Genomic DNA, 11,227 nt, shown 5'->3' on the forward strand with positions numbered 1-11,227 from the left:
ATTATTGTTATTTACTTGCTTATTAACTCAATGAAGAATGTGCATACATTAAAGATTTTTTTGTATGTGAATTTAATGATGGGCCTTAAGGCTGATAAAATGTTCCATAAACAAACCTGTCTATTCTTAGTCTCTAGTATGGTACAAATTTCTGAGAGTTGATTATTTTTGATGTTTTCTTACAACCATTTAGAAAAAAATTGATATATCCTTATTTTGATTCCAATATTGATTCTAAATATGAAAGTCCTTTATATAAAAACATAATTCCTTGTTTCCAAGGACTGTTTGTCCTTAGTTCCCTCCTAAACCAAGGAGTTGGAGCAGTATCTACAGTTAGAGAGAAGGAAGGAACCTATTGCTGCTACTTTTGCTGTTCTTCCTCACTTGCCATTTCCTCAGGAATAGCTGTGAATGCTTTTCCAGGATTTGTAACTGGTAAGTTATGTCTGGATATGCAGGAAAAAGTCTCATGGTATTAAACTAATACTATAAAAATCAGTTGTTTTCCAATCTTTTGTTGAAATCCAATTAGTCTTTGCTTCTAACTTATAGAACTTGCATTATATGGACATGCTATACAGGGATTTAGTTGGTAATATGCCTTGCTTACCTAGCATTTTTTGAGAGTCCCATATATATTCATACCAAGTCCGTACCCGATTCTGCACACTCTTAGGAATGGAATAAGTATTCATGTAGGAAATGGTCTGATCCATGCTGATTCGGAAGTAGTTCTGATTGGCTGTAGCTGCCCCAATTACATCTTGCATCTAAAACCACAAATATGGTCACTCTGCACTTGGTAGAGGAAATGCAAAAGTTACTAAAAGCCCAGTTGAATTAAGAGTTTTTATGAGATACATTCCACTCTAATGCACTACTTGATTTTTAACACGCTGATATTGAGCCTTAATTTCAACCATTTACATAAATCATATCCTCCCTCTGACCCCATAAGGACAACAATAGGACCTGTCTTACTTACCATGTGAAGTTTTTGTGAGGATTCAGTCACATAATGCATATGACTGCACACGATCTTTTTCGCAAACGTGTGTATTACTGCAAAGATGTTAGTTGATATTTTAAAAATTATACAGCTTGTGCTTATTCAAGGGATGTACAAAGAGTTGAGCAATTACCTGGCAGAATGTCTAGTCCATTTTTGTGAGTCTCATTTTAAAAACATCCTTCATAGATTATCCAGTGTGGCTGGCTATATAGACTCAATTCATCATGAAATTGCAACCTCTGTACTTCACTTTGTGTTGTTTAGACAGATAAAATCAAATCTCATCATGCTTAAGGCACAGTATTCAGCAGAAGTTGAAATGTGCTGAAATTACTGAAGCATCATCCACTGCTGTGACAATACTTAAGGAACCGTCAGGTTTTAGTTCTTGGATGTTTATAACTCAGCCATAACAACCCACTCTAGGTTAAAAGCTGATCTTTAAGGTCTCAGCACAAAAAAGATATATAGCTTGACTCTTCCTCTCACATAGAGGGAAGCAAGTGGTTGTAAATTTGCTTTGACTGTGGGTTTATAATACAGAGGAAAACCAGGGTCTCACTTTTACATTCTTGAAACTTTGCTCATTCATTCTAGTAGCTGAGCCTTTTCTGCTTATAGAAAAATTACTCATTCTTCGAGGTCTACCTCAAATGACTCTTTTTTTTTTTTAAGATTTTATTTATTTATTTGACAGAGAGAGACAGCGAGAGCAGGAACACAAGCAGGGGGAGTGGGAGAGGGAGAAGCAGGCTTCCTGCTGAGCAGGGAGCCCGATGTGGGACTCGATCCCAGGACCCTGGGATCATGACCTGAGCCGTAGGCAGACACTTAACGACTGAGCCATCCAGGCGCCCTCAAATGACTTTTATTGTGGTGCCTTCCTCAGTTTATATTTTTAGAGTCAACGGGTTTTTCTTCTTATCAAAAGTATCTGCTGAGGAGCTACGCAGATAGTCAAACAGGATACATCCATTTCAGTCCCTGACTTACTCCTTGGGGCTATTCCAAATATCCTTCAACAACCTCAGTTACTAGATCTCCTTTTTACAAGCCATTCTTGACAGATGGAAAACATTACCAAGACACCTAAGGCCATGAGAATTGGAATATTGGGGGTTGGGTTGGGAGATTTAATAGGGTTTTAAGTTGGGAGCCAAGGATAATTAAGAGCATTATTGATCAACGTTGAGGGCCCAGAAATTATAGTGAGTAATCTGAACAGTTTATGTGTTATCCTTCAGCAACACTGGGTTTTGGTTTTGGTAGCATTGGTGAAGAAGACATGTGTTCCAGAATAGGGGGAGAAAATGTCAGTCTCTATGAGTTGTATCAGAGAATAGAATATTGTAATTAAAATGTGATGATCAGGTCCAGGGTGTAGTACTTGGTGTGGTTATATGTGGGGATTTTGAATAAGTGGAGATTGTGTCCCAGTTCCTCTTTTGTTTTTAACTGTTTTCCTCAGCATCTTGTATTCACTATGAGAGATTAAGGCATAAATCTGTACCTCCTGTCTCACTCTTTTTCTGCAGTAGGGGTAGGGGGAGGCTCTAGTATGACATTTTTAGTGGCTTGATATTTCTTTCTGTTCCTGTTGGAACCTCAAATTCAATGTAAAGGAAGATGTGGTGTGGGTGTGTAAAGCAACACTTCTCAAACTTTCATGTGCATATAAATCACCTGAAGGTCTTGTTAAATTGCAGATTATAACTCCATAGTTCTGGGGTGAGGCCTGAAATCTGAATTTCCCAAGTGACTCTTCTTTTGTTAGTACAAAGACTACATTTGGAGTAACAAGAAAATTGAACAGAAGCTAGATATAATTTTTTTTAATCTTGTAGACATTACCTTGGGCATAATAAGTACTAAATACATGTTAAATTTTACTATTACTATCAATACTATATGGCCATATCATACAACTGTGAATTATCATGTAGGAATTAGGGATGCCTCTTAATCTCTTTAAACTAGAGTTGCCTCATCTATCAAAGTGAGACAGCATTGAAGGGGATGTGGCTACCTCATACAGATTTTATGAGAAACTATGGAATAATAAGATTTTTGCTATTTATGTTCAAATTAATTGCATTTCTCTCTAAACCAGTTTTCCATTTTCAATCATTGTCGATGCAATGATTAAGCCATTATGATTATGATATTTTATACTTACAGTTTTTAACTGCTTGTGTGTTCTTCCCAAACCTAAATATTTTCTAGAGTTTCCTTTACAATCTTTCTCTCTACTCTGTTACCATATTCAGGCTGGAGTTGCCATATCCCTATATATCTCTTAACCATATTTTTAAATTTTCTGTATGTTGATGCTTTGATATCTGGTACAATCTCTCTCAGAGTTAGCTAATTCCTAGAGATAGCAAACAACTCTACTGGGAGTGCACCTTTCATAGGCAAAGTAACAATCCAGAGGCCATACTCCCAACAGCCTTCTTTATTGGACTTTCATATTCCAGGCTACTATCCACTTGATCCACCTAATCACTCCAGAGCCAAGTACCAGCCAACCAGCCAAGAGACAGCCCCTACATCCCAGAACCTGCTAAAATTATACAAACTAGCCAATCCTAAATCTGCTTACCCTGCTTCACCTGTTCCTTCCCTGGTGCTTCCCCATGTGTCCCCTTGGCATGTTGTGACCCTTCTTTCTGGGTCTGTTTGTATAACAAACTATCTTTTTTAAAATTTTATTTTATTATGTTATATTAGTCACCATACATTAGTTTGGTGTAGTGTTACAACATACATTAGTTTTTGATGTAGTGTTCCATGATTCATTGTTTGTGTATAACACCCAGTGCTCCATGAAATATGTGCCCTCCTTAATACCATCACTGGGCTAACACATCCCCCCACCCTCTCCCCTCTAAAACACTCAGTTTGTTTCTCAGAGTTCATAGTCTCTCATGGTTCGTCTCCCCCTCTGATTGCTCCCCCTTCATTTTTCCCTTCCTACTATCTTTTTTTTTTTTAACATATAATGTATTATTTGTTTCAGAGGTACAGGTCTGTGATTCACCAGTCTTACACAATTCATAGCGCTCACCATAGCACATACCCTCCCCAATGTCCATCACCCAGCCACCCCATCCCTCCCACTCCCCATCACTTCAGCAACCCTCAGTTTGTTTCCTGAGATTAAGAGTCTCTTATGGTTTTTCTCCCTCTCTGGTTTCATCTTGTTTCATTTTTCCCTCCCTTCCTCTATGATCCTCTGTCTTGTTTCTCAAATTCCTCATATCAGTGAGATCATATGATACTTGTCTTTCTCTAATTGACTTATTTCACTTAGCATAACACCCTCTAGTTCCATCCATGTCATTGCAAATGGCAAGATTTCATTTTTTGATGGCTGCATAATATTCCATTATATATATATATATATAATGGTATATATATGTGTGTGTATATATATATGTATATATATACACACATATATATATATATACATATATATATGTATATATATATATACACACACATATATATACCACATCTTCTCTATCCATTCAATAACAAACTATCTTTTCAATGCCAACTGTGTCCTGATTTGTTGGTCTCACCATACCTAAATAATAATAAAACCTACTTTATTTTTTAAAGATTTTATTTATTTGTGCGAGCATACCAGAGAGAGAGAGAGAGAGAAAGAGAGAGAGAGAGAGAGAGAGAGAGAGAGAGGTGGGGACAGGCAGAAGGGAAAAGAGAGAGAGAGAGAGAATCTCTAGCCCCAACATGGGGCTTGATCCCATGACCCTGAGATCAGGACCTTGAGATCACGACCCTGAGATCATGACGCCTGCCAAAATCAAAAGCTGGATGCTCAACCAACTGAGCTACCCGTAATAAAACCACTTGTAAAGACAGTATCACTTCCTCCAATTCATATTATATTTTGATTAATCTTCCTGAATCTCTCCTTCGTTCAAAATTCCCCATTGGCTGACTTCCCATTGCTGTTAAGATAAAATTCAACATCTTTAACATTCAGAGCCCTTAAAATATTTTGTCCTTAGGTATATTTCTAACCTATTTACAAGCACTCTTCACTCTAGCCCTTCTCTATTTCCTCAAACACATTTGTGTTTTATCATTGCCATCTTTCACATACTGTTTCTGATTGATTGGACTATCTGTCTGTAACTATTGAATCCTATCTGTTTTTTTAAGATGCTGCAAATACATTCTTCTGGGAAGCTTCCCTATTTTGAACTAATACAGAGCTTTCCAAACTTTCCTTTGGTACTTACCATGGATAGCAGACCCTGATATTCATGGATGTAGGATTGAGTTCTATTTGTGGTCAGCTTCAAATGTTATAAAAATAGTTTTTATTGCTAACTTTTGTTAAAGCATGGGATTTATTCATACCACAGTGAGTGTGGTGAGAACTAATGATTTATCTAGTGGGAACAGTCATTTTGTGATTTTGCCTAACTCTTTACCCAGGATACAAATCTCAACATGACTTTTTTGTTCTCAAACATATGGTATGTGAAGTACCTTCCAAGGAAGTATACTTTCTAAGAATGCTATGCCATCCAGATTTTTATTTCTTATGAATCTGGGAATCCACAAAAATATTGGGCTCTATGCCTTGCAAATGCCAACTATCTTGCAATAGTTATTTGCAATTGTTTTACTTTCTTACTAGACTGTGATTCCTTGAGAATAAGGACAAAGAGATGCCATAATAAACATTTATGAACCAATGACTTATTAATTAAATTGATTTAGACGGCATTTGTTAGCCTCTGGTTTAAGTTACCTCTGAAGTTGATTTTAATCTAGGGACTTTATGACAATATTCGAAGTTTAATTAAAGAAGGGCGATTTTAAAGGTCTTTTAGGAAATTCCAAGAAGTCAATTTAGAAACTTGACTTTCTTTGAGTCCAACCTGACACTCATTGTGGATAGGTCTTCTGATAGATTTAACAGTTTAAAAATTGAAAGGCAATGTTGGCTCATTCACATCTTCCTCCAATTCATTAAAATATATGAATGTTAGTAAAAAAAAGAAAGCACTAGATGGATTTTGATTTTTCTTCTGTAAATTTATAAAGACTTAGGCTTTCAAAAATAGTAGCATTATGTATCTAGGGAGTCACATCTCCATTTACCTGACCAATTAAGCCAGAGAACACAAAAACTCCAGAAAAAAAATTCAACAGTTGAAAAGCAATTTCAAATGACGTTTGTGGTTCTGGAAGGCCCCCGATGGTAATTAAAGTTCGAACGGCCCAGTAATAACATCTCAGATACCTGTGAAAAGAAAATATATACATTTTGCTTTTTATTATTACATTAAAATACCACTATGCTTGGGAGTATAGATTACTACTAAATTATAACACATTTCCTCCTAATCATGATTTTCTTTCTATAGGAAACATTAGCAAATACCATGTGACTTACATAAACTTTTTTTTAAAGATTTTATTTATTTATTTGACAGAGAGAGACACAGTGAGAGAGGGAACACAAGTGAGGGAGAGGGAGAAGCAGGCTTCCTGCTGAGCAGGGAGCCTGCTGTGGGGCTAGATCCCAGGACTCCGGGATCATGACCTGAGCTGAAGGCAGATGCCAAATGACTGAGCCACCCAGGTGCCCCTAACATAAACTTCTTGATAAATATTGTGAAATTACTAAACAATTAGCCCCGTGGAGGGTGTTTATTAGCTATTCTGCTTATCTCTTGCTACAAAACAAACCACCCCAAATTTAGTGGTGGTATAAAACAACTATTTTATTAGGACTCATAAATTTGTGGGTTGGGTATTTGTGTAAAGCCCAGCAGAGATGGCTCATCAATGCTCCGTGATGAGTAAACCCTCAGCTGGGGTGACTTTAATGACTGAAGATAGTTGGGCAGACTTATTGAGGCCAAATATCTGGGGCCTTGATTCTGTTGACTGGGTTCTTCTGTTCTACACATTATGTCTGTTTGGAATGCCCAAAGTGTCTTCTTCTCTCACATGTCTGAGCTTCGGCTGGGATGGTTAGAATGGCTGGGGCTCTCTGGGTATCCTTTTTTCAAGCAGCCTCTCAATACGACTAGCTTGAGCTTCTTCATAGCATGGTAGTCTCAGGGTAGATGGGCTTCTTACATGGTGGCTATAGTAGCACAGAGAGTAGCTATAAGGTTTCTTATAACTTAGAAGTTCCATAATGTCTTAATCTCTTGTCACAGTGTTGAGGGAAAGGATAGCAGTACTTTTTACAGAATCCTTACAATGAGAGGAACAGCAAAGAATTTGGAGGCATCTTTAAACTACCACACTAGTGATTTGTGAGATCAAGGATATTTATAAAGATTGGAGAGCCTTTATAGTTTAGATACAGTTGTTTTTACTGACAGAAAATATAACAGATATATTCCTCCTCTCTCTTTTCTACCCACACTTATTAAATTATTGAATATATAATCATAACAGAGACAGAGGCATACTGACCTCAATCTTAAAAGGGAAATTTCTCTTGGGTATAAGAGGTAATTTATCTAGAAATTTAGTATTGAAGAAAATCGGGTATAATAACAATATACTTGATTAATATAATAATCAAATTTAGAAATATACTTGATAAAGATTCTGTACTTAACTTGAACAATTGCAAGTGGAGAGACTGGGATCATTATAGCCCAGATAGGAAGTGAATTAGAAACCAAGGCAGCAGAAAATATTATGATAAAGATTAGGACAGAACGTATAAGATTGACTTAGCTACATTTTGTTAAGGGTTTCATAGAGTCCATAGTGAGGTGGGATTGAAGGTTGGTATTACAACCTTATTGTACATTTATTGTAATTTTTGAGCATGATTAGGTATACTACTTGATATATTTCATATAGCTCTGATAACATGGTCTGAATCAGGCATTCCCACTGAATCCTTAAAGAAAAATTTGCTGTATATACACAATATCTCCATATATTGTTGCAAGGAGGCATTGGATTTAGTGGGTTCCAACTAACAATTCTAGTTTCTAGGGTAGACACAGAAAAGCAGTACTTTTTACAGAACTCTGGCCCTAGTCTGGCTTTTATTTCTTGCTTAGGTATGCCGCATAAATATTTGCACTTCAAGTAATTGTGTATTAGTCTTTGAACAAGAGTGGTCTTTTTCTTGTGAAAAAGTTTACAGTTTTCAGATCTTCAAACAGTAGGGAGTTGGAGGTTTACAAAGAATCAAACTGCAGTTAAGTCAATATTCAAAAGCAGATCTAGAAAGAAATCACTCATTTTGAAATTCAATAACTTTTGAAGGACATGAGTTTTTTTTTTTTTTTAACCTGGTGGATATAGGAACAGAAAAATAATTAACTCTTTGGGAAGGTTTGAAACCACTGTGCCAAGAGAATAAAAATATTACCACTGTAATTTTTTCCAGCAGATTTCTTTGGCCTTGCTAATATTATAGTGAACTGGATGTCAAAGAGAACCACCTTGAAGAAGTATAGAATTAATTTTATGGATTGCATTTTAACTTTTCAAATTCCAATTTATAATTTCCTATTACCTGATTTAGTTTGGTCACAGGCCTAGGCCCTGTGGGTCTCTTTAAATTAAGGAACTATATTGAACTCAATACTACCCAAGAGTGTGACAGGGACTAGATTCTCTCCCTACATGGCCAACTCCATTACAAATGTTGGGATTACTGTCCCCTTCAAAGTCACTGCATTGTTAGCAGGAACAAATATGAGTTACTTTCTCTCATTTTCTTATTTATGGATGTTAGAAAACAGTCAAATGTGAAACATAGGCATTGATCTTTTGAATCTGAAGGGTTAGCCTTGAACTATTTTTTTTTTGTGTACAAAATAGTCTGCTATGTTAATTGGAAGTTTTCTGCCCTAATGCTTTGAGGTTTATTTTTGGATCTCTTCTCAGTCATGTCTTATACACTCAGACATGCACAACCAAAGGTAAGATTTGTAATTTAATTAGATGACATCTTATTGATTTTTCTAAGTTTAGCTTAATTAGTCAAGTGTGTCCACCTCTAATATTAACATGCCAGGCAGATAGATCTTTTCAAGGAGACTCTATCTGGCTGATTTAATACATGAAGTATCTAACAGGCTGTATATATACAGTTCCAAGTTAGAGCAGTAAGGCGGAATTTGACATAAAACCATAAAAAACATTTAGTGTGAAAACAGAAATTCTTCTGTGAAACAAACATGACATGAAACTTCCCCCCAACATTTTGTTATAAAAATAGAATTGAAAGAATTTTATAGTGAACACCCACCTTTTATAGTGAACACCTAGATTCTACTATGAACATTTTATTCTACCTACTTTGTCACATATCCCTCCAATTTTCCATTCAGCAATCCATCTTATTTTCTTTTCCTTCTTATTTTTTGGATGCATTTCAAAGTGATTTGCAGATGGTAAGTCACTTCCTTTTAAGTACAGTGCTTCAGAACAAATATATTAACCAGAGTTCAATATTTGTATAGAGTTATTTTTTTTTAAAGATTTTATTTATTTATTTGGCAGAGAGAGAGAGACAGTGAGAGCAGGAACACGATCAGGGGGAGTGGGAGAGGGAGAAGGAGGCTCCCCACTGAGCAGGGAGCCCAATGCGGGGCTCAATCCCAGGGCCCTGGGATCATGACCTGAGCCAAAGGCAGACACTTAACGACTGAGCGTCCCAGGAGCCCCTGTATAGAGTTATTTTTAAATTTTGAAAATACAATAAAAGCACAAATCTTAAGTATATTATTTGATGAATTTTGACAAATGTATATATCTGTGTAACCCAAACACTTATCTAGATAGAGAACATTTTCATCTCTGTAGAAATTTCCCTCATTCCTTTTCCCGGAGGCAAACACTCTTCTAATGTTTTCTACCAGAGATAAGTTTTGCCTGTTTTAGAATTTCACATAAATGAAATCATACCATATGTACACTTTTCTGTAAGATGTCTTTCACGCAGAATAATTATTTTGAAATTTATTCATGTTGTTGTGTATATCAACAGTTCTTGCTTTTTTATTGCTGAGTAGAATCCATTGCATGAATATAGCACAGTTTGTTTATTCTCCTATGTATGAACACCTAGGCTGTCTTGAGTTTTTGGTTGTTATAAATAAACATTCTTGTATGTACTTATATTAGTTTTTAATGGATATGTATTTTTACTTTTCTTGGGTAAATATTTAGGCTTGAATTTTTGTTTGTAAGGTACATGTTTCTTTTCTTCAAGTTTTTATTTAAATTCCAGTTAGTTAACATATAGTGTAACATTAGTTTCAGGTGTAGAATATAGTGATTTATCACTTACATACAACATGTAAGTTGTATGTTTAATTGTAAAAGAAACTGTCAGATCTTTTCCTAAAATAGTTGTCATTTTTCATTCCCTCCAACAATGTATGAGAGTTCCAGTTGCTTCATGTTCCTACCCTAACACTTGATATTTTCAGTCTTTTTAATTTTTAGCCATTGTAGTGGATGTATAGTGGGACATGCAACTTTTAAAAGTATCTAATTTAATACTTTGTGTGTGGACCTTCTTAACTACTGCTATCCACCTTAGTCCCACATTTCTATAAATTTATCACTGGAGGGAGAATGGTCTCAGTAGAAGGTAAGTTCCACAAAGACAGGTATTTATGGACCTAGCACAATAAGAGTTTATAATATTTGTTGAATGAGGGACGCCTGGGTGTCTTAGTCGGTTAAGCGTCTGCCTTCGGCTCAGGTCATGATCCCAGGGTCCTGGGATTGAGTCCCACATTGGGCTCCCTGTTCCACAGGGAGCCTGCTTCTCCCTCTACCTCTGCCTCTCTCTCTCTCTGTCTGTCTCTCATGAATAAATAAAATCTTAAAAAAAATATTTGTTGAATGATATGAAAAAATAAGTGACTGGTTATGCATCCCTAGACTTATTAAAATAAGAACATAGGAAGACTGCATCTGTGAACACATCTGTGGGATCTCCTTGTAGACTCCTTCCTGTTGTGCTGCCAGATGCCTTTCATCTCCTTTCTGGTCCACTGAATTCACTGCTGTTCTGGTGTGTTTTGTTACATCCAAAGGCTGTGTAGTGTCTGTCTAGTGTAAACACTTCTCTTTTCTTTCCTTTCTTCCTCCCTCCCTCCCTCTTCTCCCTCCCTTCCTCTTGTTCTTTCTTTCTTTCTTTCTTTCTTTCTTTCTTTCTTTCTTTCTTTC

The 11,227-nt window shown here is 36.2% G+C and overlaps 1 protein-coding gene across 1 annotated transcript in view; it reads right to left on the bottom strand.

The window, feature by feature from the left end:
• Positions 1 to 11,227, bottom strand: part of CNGB3 (cyclic nucleotide gated channel subunit beta 3) — a 136,778-nt gene that overhangs the window by 43,853 nt on the left and 81,698 nt on the right. The window contains exons 11-12 of the mRNA XM_025870561.1: positions 6,158 to 6,299; positions 614 to 773 (exon numbers count right to left, since the gene is read on the bottom strand). Coding sequence (XP_025726346.1) covers positions 614 to 773; positions 6,158 to 6,299 — 302 coding nt within the window. The remainder of the gene's footprint in view (positions 1 to 613; positions 774 to 6,157; positions 6,300 to 11,227) is intronic.

This window comes from Callorhinus ursinus, unplaced genomic scaffold (genome assembly GCF_003265705.2).
Source record: "Callorhinus ursinus isolate GAN/ISIS: 27379988/994484 unplaced genomic scaffold, GSC_fseal_2.0 scaffold5, whole genome shotgun sequence".
NCBI classification, from domain to species: Eukaryota; Metazoa; Chordata; class Mammalia; order Carnivora; family Otariidae; genus Callorhinus; species Callorhinus ursinus.